We start from the raw sequence: 24065 nt of genomic DNA on the forward strand, positions 1-24065 counted from the left end.
CGGCGGCTACAGCTCCGATTAGACCCCAAGCCTGGGAACCTCCATATGCTGCAAGAGCGGCCCAAAAAAAAGGCAAAAAGACAAAAAAAAAATCTCTGTGTATTGTCTCGGCACATTCAGGAGTATAGAAAAATCTACTGTGCTTGGAAAACTGGAAAGGGCAGGGACTGTATCTCTTGCCCCCTAGTAAGACCCCAGAAGTAAATATCCAATGGCTATGGAATTTGTGGGACCCACGGCAAGGAAAACAATGTGGAGCCCCCTGTTCAAACACTATAAAGAATTTTAAGACTGCAACAGCAGAGCATCAAGCCAAGCAAAGATTCTGTGTGCAATTGTAAAGGTGGTCTGCCCATTGCCTAGACAGTGCTGTTTTAGAAAGCGGGAACACACCCAGGCTCATGGTCCCAGACCAAGGCAGGAAAATAATTTAAAGACAAAGGGGAGTGCATGGAGGGGAGACTCGAGGAGGTCTCCATCTTCCCATCTCACTGTGCCAAAGCCCATGTGGATGGTAACCTCTGGCCCAGGATCGGTGGCCTTCAAGGGCCTGGGTCAAGGACCATCCTTCACCAGCTTGAGAGAGATTTACTGAACAACTAAAAAACCATATTTGGATTTACTTTTTTTTTTTCTTTTTTGTCTTTTTTTAGGGCCGCACCAGCGGCATATGGAGGTTCCCAAGCTAGGGATCTAATCCGAGCTGCTGCCGCGGCCTAAGCCAGAGCCACAGCAACGCGGGATCAGAACCGCGTCTGCGACCTACACCACAGCTCACGGCAACGCTGGATCCTTAACCTACTAGAGCAAGGCCAGGGATCGAACCACAACCTCATGGTTTCTAGTCGGATTCGTTTCCGCTGGGCCACGATGGGAACTCCTGGGTTTACCTTTTTTTTTTATCGTGCTCGGGGCATATGGAAATTCGTGGACCAGGGATCCATCCCGCATCACAGCAGTGACCTGAGCAGCTACAGTAGCAATGCAGGATCCTTAACCCGCTGAGCCACAAGGGAACTCCTGGGTTTACCTTTTAACCTGGGAAAATCCATCATTTCTACTGGAATGCAAGTTTCTGGGCTCGTTGGATTTACCTTTTTTTATAAAATGCACAAAATAATGTTTCCTTTAGAATGCCCGTTCCCCTGCCAAGAAAAAAAAAAATCACAAGATTTCATGTGTAACTGAAAAGCCTCTGCCATACAGAATCTTGGCAGAGGCACCTGTACCGCCCCCACCCTCCGGCCCCACGGTGGCGGGTAATTGGTCTTCTGAGCCGGAGCACCCCACCAGTCCCCTCCAGAGCTCTACGTCTACCCCCCTCCTCCCCTCACCCTCTGAATTTTAATCCAGGCGTTTGGAAGGAGGGAGGGAGCCAAACGGGAGCCAGATGTGTGCGAGTCCCCGGCTGCCGCCTCCTCCCTCCTCTCGGGCATTTTAAAACCCGGAGCCTAACGAAGGAGGATCCGGAGTCAGACGCGGCGCAAACAACTCCGCTCCCGGGCTCCTCCGGGAGTGGAAGCCAGGAGGGAGGGGGAAAGGAAGCCGAGCATGCTCAATAGGCGAGACAAAGTTTTTTTTTCTCCTTTTTTTTTTTTTTTTTTTTTTTTCGGTCGCAAGTAGGAAGCTTTTTGCACTCCACCACCTCTGGCGGCTGGGAAGACGTCATCGCTTCCGCCCTACTTCCTCCTCCTGTTGGCGGCGGTGAGAATCCAATATGGAGTAAATCGGTGGAGTCGAGAGATGGGGCTCGGACGGGGCGCCCTGCACCGCCTCCCAGGCGCACCTCCCCCGGCCTCCGGCCGCTCCCCGGAACCGTGATTGGCCAAGCCCCCCGGGGGCGACCCAAGGCTGAGCCCCCACCGGCTGCTGGCCCTCTCCCGCTCTCCGCAGTCCCCGCCGCTCCACGGAGAGCTTGTTTTTCTCCTCCTCTCCCCCACCGCCGTCCCCTGCCCAAATCATTCCCCTCTGCCCGCTTCCGAACCCCGAGCCCCCGCCCGCCTCGACCCTCGGCGCTGCGGCGCTCGCTCCCCCCGACCCAAGCTTGCCTGTGCACCCCTTCCTCCAGACCTCACCCCGCGCTCCGGTCACCCAGCTTCCCCTTCTGCCTTCTGCGGCGCCCCCTTCATCTTTAGCACCCCCCCCGCCCCCACCAAATCAGGCGATCTCCGGAGATGTGAAGAAGGGGGGTGAGCGGACAGGAAGATGAAGGGAGCAAAGCTGCCCGCCGCGGGACAGGCGTCTAGGTGAACAGGAAAATGACCGAAGAAACACACCCGGACGAGTAAGTTTGGCCGCGGGGTGGAACGAGGGTGTCCCGCGGGGGCAGCGTGGAGTCAGGGTCTGAGGACGCGGGCGGGGACGCTGGTTGGGTGAACTTGGCGTGGGGTGCAGCGAATAGCTGGTCTGTGGGTTTAGGATGCGAGATTTGACGCCTTGTTGTTGAAGTGAGGAGGGGGCAAAAGCTGCTGCGGGCCGTTGGGGGCGCGCCTTGAGTCGGCGGGCTGGTGGCCGCTGCGGGGGCCAAGGGCGCGCGGGTGACCTCGGGGCTGTCCCCGCTCCCTCTCCGGGGACTCACAAACACCCCTCCCCCCGAGATCCTCGGCGGCGGGAGCGGAAGACCTGACACCCCCGCTCCGGCTCCCCGGCGTCGGTGGGTTTTAACACAGTGACTTTGTGACTCTCCCGCCCCGCTACTCGCCGGACGCTCCTTTTGGGAGCCCGCTGGGGCCCAGGCTCCGCCATTTCGTTTTCTTGAATCGCTCTCATTTGCATACCACATTTTCATTCATAAAAAACACGGCGGAGCGGAGAGAGGACTGGGCGGGGGTCTGCGTGCGCCTGTGTCCCCGCGCGGGCCGGCGTGCAGGAGCTGCCCAGGGGTCTCGCAGCGCTTGTGAGTGTATTTGCACGAGCTGCCGGGCCCGGGACTGGCGCCCCCCGCGGGGTCTCTGCTGCTCCTGGGGGAGGATCCGAGGGTGTGCGGCGGGAGCGTGCGGGGCAGCGGGCAGGCGTGTGTATGTGTGTGTATATGTGTGTGTGCGCGTGCACAAGCGTGCGTGCCCGGCCCGCGGGCCCGAGGGGAACAATGCTCTGGGCGCTTCGTAGTGGGGGCTCCCGGGCGGATTCGCCGCCCACCGTGGGACCGGTGTCTTTCTCCAGCGCCCTGCCAAGGTGCATCTCCCTCCCGCCCTGCAGTCACGGAGTCGGGTTTGGCTTTCTTCCACCCGCGCCCGAGGCGTTTCCGATCGCGGGTGCAACGGAGGGAGGGACGCCGGGCCCTTGCCTGAGGTCATCCGATCCGGGTCCGAGCGGTCACTTCACCGCCACGGCCGCCGCTGCTCAGTGGCAGTGCCCGCCACCAGCCACTTTTTTTTTTTTTTTTTGTGAATAAGACGCTCTCCTTTATTGTCACATGATATCCCTCCCCTCCTCCCCTGCACATTCATAAATCCGGAGCTTGCCTCGGCTCCTTTCATTCAGAGCTGCCATTAGCCAAGGTAGCGGCGGCGCCGGCTGGGTTTCTTTGGCTTGGGCGCAGGGAACCGGTCGGCAGCCGTGGGGACTTGTCTGAAGCGAGGCCCAGCACGCGTCTGCGGGGGCGTGGGGGCTGTGGGTAGCCAGCGCCCGAGGCCGCAGGTCTTTTGCCCCCTCGAGCATTGAGACTCGGTGCGGAGAGGGGAAGTGACTCAGGGCTGGCCTGCAGAGAGGGCGTCTATTGCAGCAGGTGACAGAATGCTGTGCTCTAAGAATTTACTCACTTTTTTTTTTTTTAAGGCCCCTTTATCCTTTGGCATCCGCTGTTGTCAGGCTGGGAGAGAGGGGGTATTAGGAGGGTTGGTGTTTGGAGAAGGAAAGTTCCTTTCTGTGGGTCCCCAGGGAGCTTTGATTGGAGTAACTAACCCCTGGTCCAATAAGTAGTGACACCCTTCCCATATGCAGCTGGAGAGAGGGTCCCACCTGGTGTGCTTGTCAGGGCTGTCCCAACACCTGCTGGCCTTTCTGTTACACCTTTTGCTTTGCATTTATAGACTGTATCTTGAAAAGGGAAAATGAAAAATGTTGCCCTTCTAGGGCTGAAATATATGGGTTGGGAGGAATATGCTGCCAGGCCTTGTAATCTTTCAGACTTGCCTAATCAACAGGTCTTTGTCTCTGCACATGCCAATAGCAGTAGTAGCAAGGAGGGACGGTTGCCATGCTCTAGGCTTGTTGGAGATCAGTTTGCCACCCTAGATTGGGTTCCTTGGCTCCATCCCTTGCAGATCCTGGCCTGTCAGCATTGGATCCCATCTGGTATCCAAAGCAAAAGGATTTCAGATGGGATCACCAACAAGAAAGAAATCTCTCTCTTCTGAGCTTTCAGAGACATTCAGTATGGAACTGGCTGCCCCCACTGCTGTCAGAAGTCCAGTTGAAACAGTGAATATTTGAGGGCAGGTTCTGGTTTCAGTTAGAAAATCAGAAAGCTGCGGTGCCTTAGCCCACTGCAGAACTAGCCTTCTTGAGATTACAGTTAATGTAATGACCTTGTCATGACACAAGAAATGCCTGGTAAGAATACAGGCTGCATGGCTTATACACTGCCATTTGTAGACACTGTACATTATATTGTTCACCGTTCTTATGTAATGACCCATCTGAAAAATTCCTTTTAAATGCTGGTGCCAGGAAGGTTTCACTCTGACTTAAAAAGCTTGCAGTGATTGCTTTTGTATTGTTTTTTTTTTAATTTTTTTTTAATTAAAAAAATTTTTTTTGCTATCACTGTGTGGAGGCTCAGGGCTAAAATTTTTACTTGATTATGGTAGCCATATTAGCTTAGGTTTTTGCTGGATTTATTTTCCCCCCTCTATATGCATTTTGATCTCCTGTTTTCTTTTCTAATGGATTTGTTTGAGGTCCTTCAGCTACCTTTTGGAAATAGGCAAGGTGTGTTACTTCTAAGGAGGTGACATCAAACTGGAGACTTAAGGGAAATATATTTGTGCCTTAGGTAAAATAAATTTTCTTTCTTTCTTTTTGGCTGCACCTGTGGCATATGGACATTCCCAGGCCAGGGATTGAATCCAAGCCACAGCTGCTAACTGAGCCACTGCAGTCAGATCCTTAACCCCCTATGCCACAATGGGAACTCCTAAAATAGATTTTTCTTGATAGTCCATATATATTTGAGGTTATAATTAAACAATCCAGTATTTAAACAATACATTTAGCATCAGAGTATAGTAACTCAGAATCTTGTAACTGGTAAAATCATGCTTAAAAAAATGTGTTGTCTTCTAATATTCTTTCCATGTCAGTTTAAAACTCCTCTTTAATAAATGTATATTCATAAATTCAGGAAAACTTTCCTGCTCTTTTAGCTGATGGTCCTAAACAGTAGTTTCCAGGTAGAAAACACCCTGATCCTTTTTTTTTTTTTTTTTGTCTTTTTAGGCCCAAACCCTCAGCATATGGAGGTTCCCAGGCTAGGGGTCGAATTGGAACTACAGCTGCCCATCTACGCCATAGCCACAGCAATTCAGGATCCGAGACACGTCTTCCACCTACACTGAAACTCAGGGCAACACCGGGATCCTTAACCTGCTGATGGAGGCCAGGGATTGAACCCGCAACCTCATGGGATTTGTTTCTCCTGCATCACAACGGGAACTCCTCTGACCCTTTTTTGATTCCACTCCAGATAGAAATGCATGTTAAGATTTATAATTTTATACGTTTTATACATTTATTTTATAATTCAAAAATGAAAGAGCATCAATAAACTATTGAAAGTGGTCTTTTATACATAGGGAGTAAAATCATATGCGTTTATCTTTAAAGCATTTGACCATGGCTTCGAATAGTTTGGAAATTTGCAAAGGGAAGAAACCTTTGTCAGGCAAACTATAACTCCGGAGACCCCAGGCTACTGTTCAGCTTTTAATTTTGTTCACAAACTCTTCTCTGCAACACGCAGCTTGCTGAGAGTGGATTTGTAACTCCATCCTCCGTTGTATTTGCCCTAATGTTGAAAGGTTTCACTTTTTTAAAAGGGCTTAAATATTTTTGTTGAACCATCTCAAAGAAATTTGTAATTTGAATTCTTATATCCAATTACTTGAGCTCACTTTCCAAAAAGATGTGCATCTTCTTCCCTGAAATCACAACGCCGTGATTACACCTCACAAAATGAAGAATAATTCCCCAGGGAGTTACTGGTATGGCGCAGCTGAAAGAATCTGACTGGTAACCCTGGGTTGCAGGTTCAATCTCTGGCCTTGCTCATTGGGTTAAGGATCTGGTGTTTCTGGGAGCTGTGGTGTAGGCCACAGATGAGGCTTGGATCCCGTGTTGCTGTGGCTGTGGTGTAGGCAGGCAGCTGTAGCTCTGATTCAGCCCCTAGCCTGGGAACCTCCATATGCTGTGGGTGTGGCCCTAAAAAGCAGGGGGAAAAAAAAAAGAATAATTTCCTGATGATTTTAACTCTCAGTCTCAATTGATTGAAAAATGTCTTTCTAACCGGTTATTCCAGCCAAGGGTCAAAGAACCTGCTTTAATGCATCTTAACCTGTTTTTAAGGTTTAAGCCTTAGCCATTTGTTTACTTTCTGATCTAAGAGAAGTTGCTTATATATTTCACCTTGGTTTCATCTGAGTGAATAAAATGGGAATAAATATTACTGATTTTGTGGAGTTACTATGGGAAGTAAATGAACTAGCCTATGTAAAGCTTATGGCCGGGCAACATGAATAACACAGGTGTTTGGTGTTGGCTTTTTACTGGTCACTGAAATAGGTTTTTACAAGCTCACTTTCTTTTTTTTTTTTCTTGTGTGTGTGTATGTCTTTTTAGGGCAGCACCCGCAGCATATGAAGGTTCCCAGGCTAGGGGTGGAATAGGAGCTGCAGCTGCCGGCCTAGGCTGCAGCCACAGCAACCTGGTATCAGAGCTGCTTCTGCGACATACACAGCTGATGGCAATGTGGGAACTTTAGCCCACTGAGCAAGGCCAGGGATGGAACCCATGTCCTCATGGATATTAGTTGAGTTCATTACCACTGAGCCACAATGGGAACACCTTTTTTTTCTTTTTCTTTATTGATGTGTAGTTGATTTATAGTGCTGTTAATTTCTGCTGTAAGCAAAATCGTTCATATATGTATATTCATTTTCATATGGTTTATCACAGGATAAACCTGAATATTGAATATAGTTACCTGTGCTATACAGTGGGATCTTCTTTATCCATTCTGTATATAAAGTTTGCACCTGTTAATCCCAGTCCATCCCTCCCCCATCCCCTCTCCCCCATGGCAATCACAAGTCTGTTCTGTCTGTGAGTCCATTTTTGTTTCATAGATAAGTTCCTTTGTGTCATATTTTAGATTCCACATGTACGTGATATCATATGGTATTTGTCTATCTCTTTCTGACTTAACTTCACTCGGTATGAGTGAATCTCTAGGTCTATCCATGTTGCCTCAGATGACATTATTTCATTGTTTTTTATAGCTGAGTAATATTCTAGTGTGTGTGTGTGTGTGTGTGTGTCCACCACATCGTTATGCATTCACCTGTTACTGGACATTTATGTTGCTTCTATGCCTTGGCTATAATAGTATAAGTATTTGCAGCACTTGTAAATAGTGCTGCAGTGAACAATGGGGTACATGTATCTTTTTGAATTATAGTTTTATCTGAATATCTGCCCAGAAGTGGGATTGCTGGTCATATGGTTATTCTACCTTTAGTTTTTGAGGAACCTCCATACTGTTTTCTGTAGTGGCTGTATCAATTTAGATTCCCACCAGCAGTGTGAGAGGGTCCCCTTTTCTCCACACCCTCTCCAGCATTTGTTATTTGTAAACCTTTTAATCATGGCCATTCTGACTGGTTTGAAGTGGTGCCTCATTGCAGTTTTGGTTTTCATTTCTTTAATGATTAGTGACATTGAGCATCTTTTCATTAGCCTCTTAACGGGCTCACTTTCAGATAACCATGTGGAGGAGGTGTTATCCCATTTAATTGATGAGGAAGCTTAAATAGTTACTTATAGAAGACAGCAAATATTTGTATAGCATTTTACTCATTTAGTCTTCCCAATAACTCTGTACAGCAGATCTGTTACCTTCACCTATAGATGGAAACCAAGGCCCAGAGAGGTTAAGTAACCCCAGCAGCCTGGCTCAGGAAGGACTATATTTGTAAGCAGCATGAGGTACAGTCTCAGGAGAGAGGGTGGCCAGGCTTAGTCATTCTGACTTCAGAGTTCTCACCAGGTAGTCATGCTGTCCCTAATTCTCTTGAATTGGTGACAGTCTGTCATTGCCATAATTTTTTTTTCACTTCTCTGCTGTGGAGCCAAGGCATAGAAGCAACATAAATGTCCTTATCTTCCCTTAAAATGCTATGAGGCACATATTGAATTAAAGTGAATTTAAATAAACTTGGGCTTGAGCATTCTGTGATACACCCTAAGATAATGGGAGGAGTGGGAATTCAGAATTGGTTAATACTGGACTGTTACATTCATGGAAATACAGTTGGGGAAATTAGACCCAATGCAACAGGTATTGATCCATTCTCTCTGTGTTAGCTTTAAAAAGGGGAAGGTGTGTTTTTCTACTGTACCTGAGGAGAATCCTTAAATGTTAAAAGCATGGACTTGACTATGCAAAATTGGAATTTTGGTCTTTTCCTCAGACAATCCTGAAAGCAAAACAAAACAAAAAACTTGGAAAGAACTTAACAAGTTTATAAGATAGGGGATTGTGATTATATAAAAACATCGTCATTGTAATAACGTTAAGCACTGCAAGGCTATACTTGTTAGGTGGTGGGCCTGGGCTAACCTCCATCTCCTGAGTTTCTTTACATAGGGGTCTGAACAGATGCTACCTCCTTCCTAGCTATAGTTGAATACCAGAACTATTCTGCCTTGACAGTCTGTTTGCTCGTGCTGTTTGTTCCAGTATCCTCTTCTTCTCCCTTTCCTTCTCCAACAAGTGAAATTCTGCTCATTCCTCCCAACCAGCTCTGGGTCATTCCTTTTATGAAGTCCTCCTAGACATTCCCCACCCCACTCTCTAAGTCAGAATTGTGGACTCTTTATAGCATTTGCCCCTACACTGCACAGCAGTTTACCACCGTTTAGAGTTGGGCTTATACCCAGCTAGACTCTGTCCCAGAACATGAGTTTTTGGGATTCAGAGTTACCTCTCAACTGCCAAGTTTTCTAGTTGTTGGCTCATACGATTGGGCACATTGTGGTTGCTTTTAATAAAGATCTATTAAATTAAGAAATGGATTTGCTTATTTTACAGTGCTATTTTGTCCCTGCTGACTTATGCAGTAATTACAAATGTTGTATTAAGTTAACTTAGGGTATGTATAAGCCTCCTTCTGAGAAACTCCCATGTTTACCTGAAGCCCTTGACGTATCTTGTGGAAATTGGGTGTAGAATTTAACTGGTGGTGATCGGTGACTGACAACTGAAAACCACTTTGAGGAGTTCCCTTGTGGTGCAGCAGGTTAAGGATCCGGCATTGTCACTGCAGCAGCTCCGGTCACTGCTGTGGAGCCTGTTTGATCCCTAGCTGGGGAACTTCCACGTGCCTCGGGTGTAGCCAAAAAAACCCAACAAAAAACCCCAAACCATTTTGATTCCAGCCACTTTTGTGGAAACTGGGAAGTGGAAGATCCTAAATGCAACAAACCAGGGCCTGTGTTTCTGCCTCTGCAGAAAAGTCTCTGCAGAAATCACAATATTAACAATTTGCAGTCGCTACAGGGTTCTGATGGAGTCTTAATACTTGGAGTTGGAGACAGCTGTGCTGATGACCTCCCTGTTGGCAGAGTTCCTATATTACGGTGCTGAACACAAATGCAAAATCTAACACAAAATCCTTAAAAACTGAGCAAGATGATAATAGAAGCAGAGCAGGAAATTTTTGTGTTCAGTTGTTTGTTTTGGCCTGTTTTCTCTTAAGTAAATTGGGCTGATTTTTTTTTTTTTTCTCTTAAAGACCCAGTCATATTGATAGGCTCATTAACTGTTCTTGTAAATCTTTCTTTTTAATCAATATTTAAGACTAGAACATGGGTGATTTTTAGAGGCGTTTCTTAGGTCTTTTAATCGCTGGAGTAGAAGGAATATTTTTCTTGGGTGCACACCGTGCTCTGGGTAGCAAATGGGTCTTCTGTGTGCTTGCTCTGGTGGGCATGAGGGATTGCCACCACAGCCTGATATGTTCCCTGTTGCAGAAAGGAAGTCAGGCCAGGATCTTAGTAAAATCTTGATGTTAACTGACATAGGAGTTGGTTAAAACTAAGGAACAACTGTTTTATAACTACTCGTTTCTCAGATAATCTTTGTCAACAGTATGTTCACAAGGGAGACATATTGTACACATGATAACAAATGCTGCTCATGCTGTTTTTGCTGCTTTCAAAGGGTAGTTGAAGATGTCTTTAAAAACAGAATCTCTATGTTGACTTGCACTAAGAGCATAGAGGTGGAGAAATGGATTTTGACTTCACTCTGGCACTTGATGCTTAACGGCTGAGAGATTAAAACAAGGGCAGCTTCCAAAATATCTGGCTTTGGCTCCTCTTTGTACTGAAATAACGATTTTTTTCTAATCTCATTGTTTCTATGCTTAGATATATTCCCTGTGGTCCCTTCATAAATGCTTAAAACGCTTATCAGGCTAAGTTTTTTCAGTTGTCTCTCCTACTTCATCTAATAATGACATCTTTTTCTTTTTTTAATTTTTTTTTTTTGCTTTTTAGGGCTGCACCTGCAGCATATAGAAGTTCCCAGACTATGGGTCTAACCAGAGCTGCCTCTCATGACCTATGCCGCAACTTGTGGCAACGCTGGATCCTTAACCCACTGAGCAAGGCCAGGGATCAAACCCACATCCTCATGGATACTAGTTGGGTTCTTAACCCGATGAGCCACAAAAGGAATTCCCTGTCTTTCATTTTCATTGTATATTCCTCCTATTTCTTTTTCCCATTGCCTTGCTTTGGCTCTGGCCTCTGGTATTGATTTTTCAGATAAGCACTGTTTATTTTGTATTTGCATCCCACCCTAACTGAGAATGCACCCAGGAGCTTGGCCCATCTGCCCTTCCATGTGTGGGAATAATAGCTTATTGACCTGTGTACTCATAGACTGCAGTGTTAAGCCCAGAGTAGGCTTTCTGTAAACATTTATTGATTGGCTAATGTAAATGTTCATTAATTGAAAAAGTTTTACCTTATATAAAAAAAAATTAAATGACTGGTGTTCCCTGGTGGCCTAGTGGGTTAAAGATCCAGTGTTGTCACTGTAGTGGCTTGGTTCACTACTGTGGTGTGGGTTTAATCCCTGGCCCAGTAACTTCCATATGCCGAGAATGTGGCCAGAAAAATTAAATGATTATTCATGTTGTACCTATATCCAAAGAGACTGTGAGGTTTTTTCCAGAACTACTGAGAGATGCAGGATGCCATGATGGCAGTGGAAGAAACAGGCTCACTCTGCCTCCTCCCTCTGCTGACTCTTACTGACAGTATACTCACCTATAGTAGCATCCTTCACTGTCCTGCAACCCTGTCTGTGGCCTAGAAATCATGTTACCAAGGGCATTCATACTGTTTCTAAAACAAGAGTCAGTAGGCTTGGCGGGAATGGGTGAGGCGAGAGTTCTCTTAGAAGTAAGCTGGCTTATGGCTTCTTTTGTCTTCTTGCGTGCCATATTGGTGTTTGCATTTTATTTTATTTTATTTTTTTTGCTGTTTTTTAGGGCCGCATCCATGGCACATGGAGGTTCTCAGGCTAGGGGGTGAATCAGAGCTCTAGCCGACACCCTATACTACAGCCACAGCAATGCGGGATCCGAGCTGCGTCTGCGACTTACACCACAGCTCACAGCAGTGCTGGATCCTTAACCCACTGAGTGAGGCCAGGGATGGAACCCGCAACTTCATGCTTACTAGTCGGATTATTTTCTGCTGCTCCACAACGGAAACTCTGGTGTTTGCATTTTATATTTCCAGCCAAGGAGCAAAGTGGATGTTGGACCAGATGTTAATCATCAACATCCCAATAATTTCGTTAATTTTTACAGAACTTTTAAAGCTGCATAAGTGTGAATATAGTCTTTTTTTAAACTCAGTGAATTTTATTATATTTATAATTGTACAAATATCATCACAACCTAATTTTACATTTCCATCCCAATCCCCAGCCCATTCCCCCCGCCTCTCCTTTGGTAACCATAAGTTTTTCAAAGTCTGAGTCAGTTTCTATTCTGCAAAGAAGTTCATTGTATCCTTTTTTTAGATCCCACATATAAGTGATAGCATATGATGTTTGTCTCTCACTGTCTTGACTAATTTCACTTAGCATTGATAATTTCTATGTCCATCCATGTTGCTGCAAATGCCATTATTTCGTTTTTATGGCCGAGTAATAGTCCATTGCATATATATACCACATCTTCTTTACCCATTCTGCTGTCAATGGACATTTAGGTTGTTTCCATGTCTTGGCTATTGTAAATAGTGCTGCAGTGACCATTGGAGTACATGTATCTTTTCCAGTCATGGTTTTCTCTGGATAGGTGCTCAGGAGTGGGATTGCTGGATCATATGGGAATATAATCTTAACATGGTAATTAAATTTCTCTCCTTTGCTTAATAGGTTTAAATTAAATCTGAGATTTTTCTCAGGCTCAAAATTCCAAAACAGGTCTGCTCTGCCAGGATGGTGGGCCCTGGCTCAACGTTACCTCTGGCCCTGAAGGTCTACTGGTTGCCTTCTCATCAATCTGTGGGTGAACAGATATCAGATTAGGAGTCTGCTGCTCGTGACCAGTGCTGAAGCCCTTCTCATCCATTCTTAGATATCTTTTATACTAGAGGATACAAGAAGTACAGGTGTCCATTTAGAGTGTGGTACCTAAAGAATTTGACGTCAGAATATCCTTGGACCCCACTTGCAAAGCCATGTATAAATTATTTACACCCAGTGTCCCAGACACTTTACCTGCCAGATAGGACTCAGTGGGAGCCTCTGCCCTCAGGGGAGCTTACATTCTAGGGTATGGGCACTTCCATATGCCTTGAGGGTGTGAGCTCAGAATCATCTGGATGATGGACAGACCTGCTGCCAGAGGGGTTTTTGCCCTTTCCTTCCTCTCCCTTTTCAGGGGGCTGCCTGGAGCTGCAAGCATTGGGATTCCCAGATTTGCAGTGGGAATTCTCTTCCCAAGTATTAGAGGATCTACATGCCCTTCCCAGAATCGCCTAACAAGTTCTTCGAGTTATTTTTAGGGCTTGATTTGTCACTTTTTCCCTGGTCCTTGACTTCAGAGCCCACGTCTGTAGAACAACACTGTGTGTCATAACTTGACAGAGCCTCCATTTTTTGCGTATGAGGAAATTGGGTTGTGTGTGCAGCTTGAGTTACATGACCACTGACCAAATGAAATTAGAATTCTTTTGGAATCCTGGAAATGCCTTAGAACTGTGAGGTAACATTTCTTCCTGTATTCCTGTTCCGCTCTGTGGAGTTGGGAACCACTGCCCTCCAAGGAGGCCTTTTCTGTAATGATACAAAGAGCAGTTCTCCAGAGACCTCTTTTGGAAAAAGAAGCCACCTTGCCCTGATGGATTGTGTGTGAGCAGGATGGCTATAACAAAGCATGCTCAAATGAGGATTCTGATTCAGTAAGGTCTGAGAGTCTGCCTTTTTTTTTTTTTTTTTTTTGCTTCTTAGGGCTGCACTCTTGGCATATGGAAGTTTCCAGGCTAGGGGTCAAATTGGAGCTACAGCTGCCTGGCACAGCCACAGCCACGCCAGATCTGAGCCATGTCTGCGACACCACAGCTCACGGATCCTTGACCCACTGAGCGAGGCCAGGGATCGAACCCGCATCCTCATAGATCCTAGTCAGGTTCATTAACCAATGAGTCGTGAAGGGGGCTCCTGAGATTCTGCATTTTTCAACAAACTTCCAGATGCTGCTGGTGCTGCAGATCCAGGGACCCCACTTGGAGTAACAAGAGCCTGTCTGTGGTTGTGATGGTAGTGAGCTCCTAGCTGCTGGGTTTGCATCTTCAAAGGCTTTCATCTTCAAAGGTGACCTCACATACTTGGCATATGGAAGCTATTGAGGAAGCTCATTGGACAAGAAGGTGGTGTTTCTACATGGAGAGATATTATCAAGGGCCTGCCAAGGATGGGAGGGCTGCACCTGCTGCATATGGAAATTCCCAGGCTGGGGATCGAATTGGAGCTGTAGCTGCCAGCCTACACCACAGCCACAGCAAATGCAGGATCTGAGCGGCGTCTGAGACCTACACCACAGCTTGTTAATGCTGGATCCTTAAACCTCTGATCAGGGCCAGGGATCGAACCTGCGTCCTCACGGATACTAGGCAGGCTCTTTACCTCTGAGCCACAATGGGAACTTCCTTGGCAGGATTTTAAGCTTTGAGGTATAGCTTGATTTTGGATGGGAAGCTCCTGGAGGAATTTTTTTCTTCGATTACTGCTTCAAAAAAGTTCTTGGTGAATGCCAGGTGGTCCAAGAGATCCATGACTGCAAAAGAAATAGGAAGTCCCCGCACGTTGTCAGTCAGCTGGCATCCTGTACCTTCCAGACAAATCAGTCTCCTATGGAAAGCCAGCCGCTGTGGGAAGCAGGCAAACTCAGCCCTAGAAGAAATCACAGGAAGTAATTAAACGGAGAAGGTCAGAGAAAGAGGAAGTGGTTGTGTTGTTTCTGATGCGAATAGCATTGTTGTTCCTGGGAATCAAGAGGAGATGTTTAAATCTTCTGGAATGTGACTGCTTGGGGAGTTGATTGTATTTAAATTGTAGCCCTTTTAGTTTATTCTTTCAGACAGCAGTCTAGTTAAGATATGAATTGCTCTTAGGTCTTATCAGGAATCCCCACGTGCCTAAGCAGAAGTCTTAAGCAGGGAGTTGCTTATAGCTTGGCAAATTGCACTTAAATGAAATGAATGTCAAGACTATTAGAGGTTAATTTTAGGTGTCTGGAGTTCTCCCTAATTCTCCTGATTAAACACTTTAACATAATAGTTTCCTTAATTGGAATAATGATAGAATATTAGCATGCATATTAAACCATTTACCCAAATTTGAATAGGGTTAAAATGCAAATTATCCATCACTTGTCAGCACTTACTCTTTAGAGATAATTCCTGGGGAGAGATGGAGAAGAGCCTGGAATATGAATCGGAAAATGGTTTTCTACCTGAGGCAGCCTTGCTGAGAAGGCCAAGAATAGACCAGAGGACTTGAAGTAAGGGACAGACCCTTTGTTCCCCCTAAAAAGAGGTGGCAAAAATCCCAGCACACCTATGAGAGCAAAAACTCCCAACAAGAAGGTAGATGGAAGGAGAAATCTGAAAGGAGCAGACTATCGACCTTCTCTGGTTGTCCTTCATTAGCCTGTCATATTTTTCTTTCAGAAGAAGGTGATGAGACTTAAGCTCCCTCCCCGGCATTTAGATACCCCCCACTGAAGTCTTGAACTGATGTTACCACCCAGCAGTTGCCCAGCAAGTGCCTGGGGACCCAGAAGCACTCCAAGTGTTGTCTGTGAAGCCAGTGTGTATATAACATCACCCCTATATGTGTGTTACTCTCTTTCAATGTAAGGAGTTACGCGTATAGACTAACGAAATGCAACCTCAATAAAATACTGCTGAATTCATGGTGGATGTTTGTCATATTTTTCTCAACTCACAGTTATTAAAAAATACAGCTGTAATCCCTGGGGAGGGAGCTAGTCCCTGAGTTTTTCCCCTTTGAGTCTTCGCTCCTAGAAAGTTGGAAAATAATGTCATTTGCAGCAACATGGATGGAACTAGAGATTCTCATACTAAGTGAAGTAAATCAGAAAGAGAAAGACAAATACCGTATAATATCACATATCTGGAATCTAATATATGGCACAGATGAACCTCTCTATAGAAAAGGAACAAACTCATGGACATGGAGAACAGACTTGTGGTTGCCAAAAGGGAGGGGGAGAGAGTGGGATGGACTGGGAGTTTGGGGTTAGTAGATGCAAACTATTTCATTTGGAGTGGAAAAGCAATGAGGTCCTGCTGTACAGCACAGGGAACTATGTCTAATCACTTGTGATGGAACATGATGGAATATGAAAAAAAGAATGTGTATATGTGTAACTGGGTCACTTTGCTGTACAGCAAAAATTGACAACATTGTAAATCAACTATAATAAAAAATTTTAAAAAAAAGTTGGAATTCCTTGCTATGACCTTCATCCTGGATGTAAGGATTTAAGTGTGATTAATCCGTAGAGGCTGCATATGCAAAGGAAGAGTTTCTACTCTGGGGCGGGCTGGGTGGAAGGTCTGAAGGAAAGCAGGACATTTGTTGAAAGTGGATGGGGGAAATTGAAAATGAGTCAGGACATCCCACCACCAGCAACTTGGCACGAAGTTGGATCTTGACATAAGGAGGGGGAACTGGGAGAGTGCATCTTCTGTCCTCCAGCTCTTCCCCTTTTCCCCACTTGCATTTACTGAACACCTCTGCTATGCAGCACACAGCTCTTTATTGTGGAAAAGAGGATACACCCAACACTAGAAGCTCTTAAATGAATATCAAGTAGCAGAGAAGATGGGCACCAGGTTGCCTTGTACAGTAAGTTCTGGGAGTTGGGAAACATAGGTTCTCATCACTTCTTTGCTTCTCCCCTGCTCTGTGACCTCTGCAAGATACTGAGCTGCATCTCTGGAGTTGCCTTTCTCATCTCTAAACGGAATTATATAGTATCATAGTATTGAAGAACTCTTTTAGTTCCAAGTATTGTAAGGAGAACTCTTGTTAAAAAACAACAACAACAACAAGCTTTTATCCTTATTTATAAGTATAATATTCTTTTTAAAAATAAAGAAAATACAAAGACGAAATTAAAGTAACTCTTGCTGCCCCAGCCAGGGAAGAGTTCACTTTCAACCAGGTGGGATTTGAGTTTTAAAAGACTCAGAAAAGGATGGTGGTGGTGATGGTAGGGGAGAGAGGCAGGTGAGGCAAGTTGGAGAAGGAGGTGTCTTGTGTCCAAAGATATCTTCCGCAGATGAGGAAACTCCACCTCTGAGTTTAAGCTGGGGGAGTGCAGAGAAACAGCTGGTCCAGCCAGGTGAGGCTCAGTTTGGGTGGTTATTGCATGCCAAGCTAACAGAATGCATTTTGGGCTTTTACTTCTTTAGGTAGAATGAAGCTATTTAACGTTTTGAAGCAAAGAAATGATAAAGTGATATATCGGTAAATTCCAACTAGTTAGAAGATACAGGCTAAGCTGGAGTCAGGGAGGCCACTAAGAATTGTGGCTCCATTATACCTGGGCAGGGCTTTCCTTTTGGCTTTGTTGAAATGCAGTAGGCACTGCTGAAGGAACCTTTGTTCCAAAGAGGCTGCCGTTATGTTCCTTGGAAGATAGTCAGGGGGGCTGTGAAATTCAAAACAAAATTGACCAACTTATTTTGCAGATTAAACTTAGAGGCTAGTAATAAACCAAAGGAGAGTTTTTGTTTTTGTGTTTTAGTGTTGTTACTTCTGTAGGAACATGGCACCACTCAACTGAAATTTGCCCTTGCTCAGTGAAGTACAGTGGTTGCAACTTGACCATAAAATTGTAGAACTGGAGGGGATCTTAGGAAAATTCCAGCTCTCTTCTTTTACAGAAAAATTGTAATCCAGAGAGGTCGAGTGACGGACCCAGGGTCACACAGCTAGTTGCTTCCTTGTGATATGTAAGCAAGAGACGTCAGGCCTTGGTTCCAGCCCTGTTTCGGGTGCTGTGTTAAACATTCATGACAATTGCTACCCCCAAGTTGTTGAACTGTCAGGAGACGGGAAAGATGGTGGGAAACCTATTCAGTTCAGTCAAATGTATCCCTTGTTGACGAGGAACCCTCAGCACTGAACGGATTGCTTGCCTCAGTCAGCCTCTGTGCGCAAGGCTGAGGCAGGTGAGATGCCACCTGCCGTTCCAGTGTGGCTCCCCTTCAGGTGGCAGGTTGGGATCCCCGAGGTCTGGCTTCCACGTGTGTGTTTTGGCAACTGGAGGATGAAGAGTAGAGGCAGAGGAGGGCTGCCCTCAGCTCTCCATCTTGGGGGAGAAGAGAAGATGAGCCCGTAGATGAGAAGTTGAAATACATGTGACTAAGTTTTTGCACCTGGGCGCTAGCAAAAAAAAAGTCCATGCAACGTTACCTATGCTTGCCCTTCCTCCCCAGCTCCAGCGCCTTCTCCTCTCCCCATGTGTTTGCTTTTGATGTTAACTGCCAAGGCAGTGTGGTCATAGACAGCAGGAAGTAATATTCGATATGCAGGTTTCAGGGGTGGAGTGATGGGGTCGGTGGATGCCAGCCTGGGGAGGGTGGCGGTTTAGGTGCACTAGTGTGAGAAAGCCACACATTTCTAAGCCAACAGGTGTTCTTACAGCCAAGGGAGGGAGGGAGGAGTTGACCAGCCAGTCCTATAATGAGTAGTTTTTTATGGTAGCTTTTTACTTTACGTTTTTATAAGGCTGCTGCCCCACGGGTTACCTCCAGATAAAGCTAGGATTATCCTCTGTACCAAATCACACAGCTACCAAGTGTGGGGGGCCGTGCAGAAACCTAGGCTTGAGGAAGAATAAAAACAATCCCCAAGCCAAAACACACTCTCTCCAAGAGCCCGCCGTCCAGCAGACGGGCTGGGAGGGCTCACCCCGCTTTGCCGTGGTGAGACTTGATCCACTTCCCAGTCCTGCTTTGAAATTACAGTTTTCAATCAGGACGCTTAGGATAACAAGATTCACACTGCTTGTGTAGGACAGGAAATATACTTAAATTTTTTTTCCTGCTCTTGTGGTTCTGCATTCCCCCCCCCCACCCCCCCCCACTGTTCATCTCCATCAGCCGGGCATCCTTCTCCCTCAGAGTAAAGGGTCCCATGTGAGCCTAAAGATCGCATTGTGGGGTTTCAGGTTCCTCGTTCCAGTAGTGTTTCTGGGTCATCCAAGCAGTCGGGTGGTTTGGTTGTGAATGATTTATCGGCAGATCCCTCCTTCCACATTCCTCTTGTTCCACATCCAGCAGTAGCAGCAGACAGGTGTGGTCCAGCTCCCATCCCTGGCATGTGCCCGGAAACAGAACTCCTCCCATGACGGTCCTTACAAGGGCAGGTTATCGGTACTACAAGAGGCCCGAAGTGGAGGATGTCCAGGCTTTGGGGTGCTTTCTAGGTCACAACACCTGTCCATCTTTCCACTCTTACCTTTCTCCTCCTTTGACCAATTGAATTAGAATTTCACCCTCACATCCTGTGTCAGTATTTAAAGGAAAAAAAAAAAAAAAAACTCAGGAGATTCTAATGTGTCTCAGATGAATCAGGGTTTGGAAGAGGGGTCGACCCACCAAACTTCGAGCCTTGTGGCCAACCAAGATGGCACTGCCCAAGGAGCCTTGTTCTTTCTAAAGATCCCCCTGGGTGATGGGTGTTAACTAGACTTTATCATGCTGATCATTTTGCAGTATATATAAATAGCGAGTCATGTTGAAACTAACATTATATATGCCAGTGGTAGCTCAAAAAAAAAAAAAGGATTCCCCTCTCCCTCCCCATTGACTTATCATGAGTCATCCATCATACAGGAAGGGAGGCAGGTCACACGCCTCCATACTAGAAGAGGGGGATGTGGCTCTTTCCCTTCCTGCCCTTTCTTCTTGGTTCAGTTCATTCAAGTCAGGGGGAGGAAGATACCAAATTGATGTTACCTGTGAAGTGAGATCATAAGAGACAATGAAAAATAAATTCTAATTGTTGATCCAAGAGGTCTTTTATTTAATAAAGAACATTCTAAAGGGTGCACGCGCGCACACACACACATATCACCTATAGCTGTCCAAAGTTACCACTATTTTTCTATTAATTTTTAAAAAGGTTTGGCTGAAACGTTCAAAGCCAAATAATTCTTTGCAGAAGTTTTCCTTGGCGATGTAGTACAGATGCCTTTAGGATACGAATTTAGCTATTTTAATTGTTAAAGTAGTAAATATAGGAGCATTTTTTTATTTTGTCTTTTTTGGTGGAATGGGGCCAGGTATTTTACAGGAAACAGGAATAGTTCTTGAATTTGATTTTTGATAAACCTTTGTTAATGTGGGACTGGCATTTGTTTGAATTTAAAGGAAAACAGCTATAGAATCATATGCTTTTACCTAGAAACGAAAATACAGTGACTTAAAACAGATGTCTAACAAAAACTGATGCCAGGTTTTAAGATTGTAACTTGTCACCCAGCAGTGTGGCACCGCATGCAAATGTGGGAAAGGCTAAAAAATATGTTCTAATATCTTAAGAGGAAATGTGAAGGGCACACTTAAAAGTGTGACAGTCTTGCACAGTAGTGCAGCCGTGTGAATGTACTTGATGCCCCTGATCATCCACTTAATAATGGTGAAAATGGTAAATTTTATATTGTGCATATTTTACTATAACTAAAACAAAATTTTTTAATGCGACCAGGTCAACTAATGACTTCATAAGAACTCAAAGACTTCTTTCCAGAGAAATGGCAGCCTGAACACAACTGCCTGCGCCCATGGGCCTCAGATACCAAATCTCCCATTTCACATCCTCATTTGTAGATTTCTGGCTTCCTGTCCATCCGTGCCTAGTCCCCTATGCTCCCTTCTCCTGACTTCCCTCCAAAAGAGCTCCCCTCGCTGAAGTTGGAGGCAAGATGGACCTCCAGATGAGGCCGCTGGGGCTCAAAGTTGTGTATCTCCTAAAGGTTCCTGCAGTTGATAGAGTACATGTGTTTCTTTCTCGACTAATGTGTCTTGACAAGGGATTGGGCCTCTGAGAAAGCTCTAAAGGTCCAAACAGCCTTTTAGGAGACTAATAGGAAATCTGGTCTTGGTTGTGGGTGGTATGAGTGATGGGCCCTTCCCAGGCAGGGAGCCTGGGGTTGAGGGGAGGCTGGCACAATAGTGACCACCAACAGAAGGGCCTTGGGCAAGCACTTTTTTTTTTCTTTCTTTTTTTGGCTGTCCCAAGGCATGTGGAGTTCCTGGGTCAGGGATCAGATTGGAACCACTGTTGTGACCTATATCAAATCTGTGGCCACACCAGATCCTTAACCCACTGCAGGGCCAGAGATCAAACCTGCATCCCAGTACTCCAGAGACACTGACCCCTTTGCACCACAGCTGGAACGCCACACTTCACATTCAGAGCCTCCACAGTTCTCAAGTCTGCAGGAATGCCAGTTCTGAGGTGGTAACAGCCACGTGGGATGATGCAAAGAAGTGTAAAAGTCAAACAGACTTGGGTTGGCCCTTCCTCCTTTTTCTTTTTTCTTTTTTCTTAGGTTTTTATTTTTTTCTATTATAGTTGATTTACATTGTTCTGTCTAAAGGCGATAATTTGCATCTACTAACCCCAAACTCCCAGTCCATCCCACTCCCTCCCACTCCCCTTCTGCAACAACAAGTCTGTTCTCCAACTACATGAGTTTGTTTCTGTGGAAAGGTTCATTGTGCCATATATTAGATTCCAGATATAAGTGAAATCATATGGTATTTGTCTTTCTCTTTCTGACTTACTTCACTTAGTATGAGAGTTTCTAGTTCCATCCATGTTGCTGTAAATGGCATTTTATTTTTTATGGCTGAGTAGTATTCTATTGTGCATATGTGCCACATCTTCTTAATCCATTCATCTTTGATGGACATTTAGGTTGTTTCCCTTTCTTAGCTATTGTGAATAGTGATGCAGTGAACATAGGGGTGCATGTATCTTTTTCAGTGAAAGTTTTGTCCTCATATATGCCCAGGAATGGGATTGTTGGGTCATATGGTAGTTCTAGATTTAGTTTTCTGAGGAACCTCCATACTGTTTTCCATAGTGGTTATACCAATTTACCTTCCCATCAACAGTGTAGGGAGGTTCCCTTTTTTCCACACCCTCTCCAGCATTTGTTATTTGTTGACTTGTTAATGATGGCCCTCTGACCAGTGTGAGGTGGTACCTCATAGTAGTTTTGATTTGCATTTCTCTAGTAATTAGTAATGTTGAGCATTTTTTCATGTCTCTATTGGCCATCTGTATCATCTTTGGAGAAATGTCTGTTCAGGTCTTCTGCGCATTTTTCAATTGAGTTGTTGGGTTTTTTGTTGTTGAGTCTTTCCTCCTTTCTTCCATTTGGAAATGAGAGGATTCATACTCTGGCAGGTGAAGTGAAGAATCACTTAATTCGAACAAAGCATGATAGTGAATACGTGCAGAGGCCATGACTGAGAAAACAAGTGGTCCTTTGAAAATATTAGGCACTTTTTTTGTTTGTTTGCAAGACTTGCTTTTTCTTTTTAAGTCATTTTACTAGTAGCCGGTTAGTGGAAATTGTTTCTGAGGCGGCATACACCTCGAATGGGAATACTAGCAATTTATATAGCTTTTGTGAATTTTTCAGTAAAACTACACACTAACTCTTACCTTACTCTGGATTGTTGAATATCCCTACTCATTCATGACCTCTTTATAGATTTGACGCTTGCTGACTCAAGTCATCAGGTTTGATAATTTGGCAATCTCTGTGTCCAGGAGAAAAAACAAACTCTGTGATGAACTGCTGATAAGCTTTGGGGAAAGGGTTATTCATCGAGGGCACATTTGTTCACGTGAAAGTACGCAGCCCCCTACCCCTCCCACTCCTACCCCCACCCCACTCCCAGGGATGGAAAGGCAGGATCTGCAGGTGTACCAATTCTGGGAGCTGAGAGGTATGTGCTGTTCTGCCACCCCAGTTGGCTCTTCGGCTTCTGCTTGGACACTTCCCAGATAAGGAGCCCTCGCGCCTGGTGACTCGGCTATTCGGCCCTGACTGTCAGCAAGTCCCTCTGTGGAACTACTGTTCTCTGCTGTTCTGATCATGCTGCTGATACCCAAAGGCAACGCCCCTTCTCTCCTCTTCCGCTGCCCAGATGGCATCCTGTCCTCCTTATCAGTGTTCATGTTCAGCTGTGTCTCTTGTATGATAGGGGCCCAGAACTGGAGGTGTTTTTCCAAATGTCCCAGATGCATAGATGCAGTGGATGTTGGCCTCTCCTTGTAGTCTGGGGCAGCCTGGGGGCTGTGGTCATTGTGGAGGTACCAGGCTGTTTGCTGAGAAATGTATGCTGCCCAGGTGATGAGCCTGCACCCTCGATTTTCCCTGTATTGCATATGCTGGTCACCATCAGGTGCTTCGGGCTCTAGAGGAGTCAATCTCACTCCCTTTCAGAGGCATAAAGTACTCCTGGGAGTTCCCACTATGGCACCGTGGGTTAAGAATCCCACTTAGGCAACTCTGGTGACTGCGGAGGTGCAGGTTCCATCACATCACTGAAGCAGTGAGTTAAAGGATGGAGCGTTGCCGCAGCTGCAGCTGGGATTCAGTCACTGGCTTGGGAACTTCCATATACTGCAGCTGTGGCCATTAAAAAAAAAGAAAATATAGAATTCTTAAATAAAAAATAAGGTGCCAGCCTGAGTACTTGCTGGGTGTCAATTACTGGCTCTTGGTGTGCTGGACAGGATGAGGGAGTTCCCTTCTGCTGCAAGGGGTCTCTCAGAGTTCCCGTCGTGGTGCAGTGGTTAATGAATCTGACTAGGAACCATGAGGTTTCGGGTTCAATCCCTGGCCTTGCTCAGTGGGTTAAGGATCTGGCATTGCCTTGAGCTGTGGTGTAGGTCACAGATGCGGCTTGGATCCCGCGTTGCTGTGGCTCTGGCGTAGGCTGGCAGCTACAGCTCGGATTAGACCCCTAGCCTGGGAACCTCAATATGCCACGGGAGTGGCCCAAGAAATGGCAAACAGACAAAAAAAAAATGGGGGGGGGGGCAGATCTCTCCACTTGTGAATGAAGGACTCGCCATCTTTTGTATTCTTTGGGTGGTATTGTTCGTAGGAGTGCAACGAGAGACCAGGCTGCTTATAGCACTGAGTTCATTGTTTCTTGAGGCTGGTCCTGGGCCACCTACTCAGCGTCGGTAGTTC

At 45.7% G+C, this 24065-nt stretch overlaps 1 protein-coding gene across 2 annotated transcripts in view; it reads left to right on the forward strand.

Moving 5' to 3' along the window:
• Window positions 1–24065, forward strand: part of SPRED2 (sprouty related EVH1 domain containing 2) — a 125623-nt gene that overhangs the window by 2520 nt on the left and 99038 nt on the right. For both annotated transcript variants that reach the window (XM_047781922.1, XM_047781921.1), the window contains exon 2: window positions 1624–2284. In XM_047781922.1, the coding sequence (XP_047637878.1) occupies window positions 2259–2284 (26 nt within the window). In that variant the 5' untranslated portion in view covers window positions 1624–2258. The remainder of the gene's footprint in view (window positions 1–1623; window positions 2285–24065) is intronic.

This window comes from Phacochoerus africanus, chromosome 5 (genome assembly GCF_016906955.1).
Source record: "Phacochoerus africanus isolate WHEZ1 chromosome 5, ROS_Pafr_v1, whole genome shotgun sequence".
Lineage (NCBI taxonomy): Eukaryota > Metazoa > Chordata > Mammalia > Artiodactyla > Suidae > Phacochoerus > Phacochoerus africanus.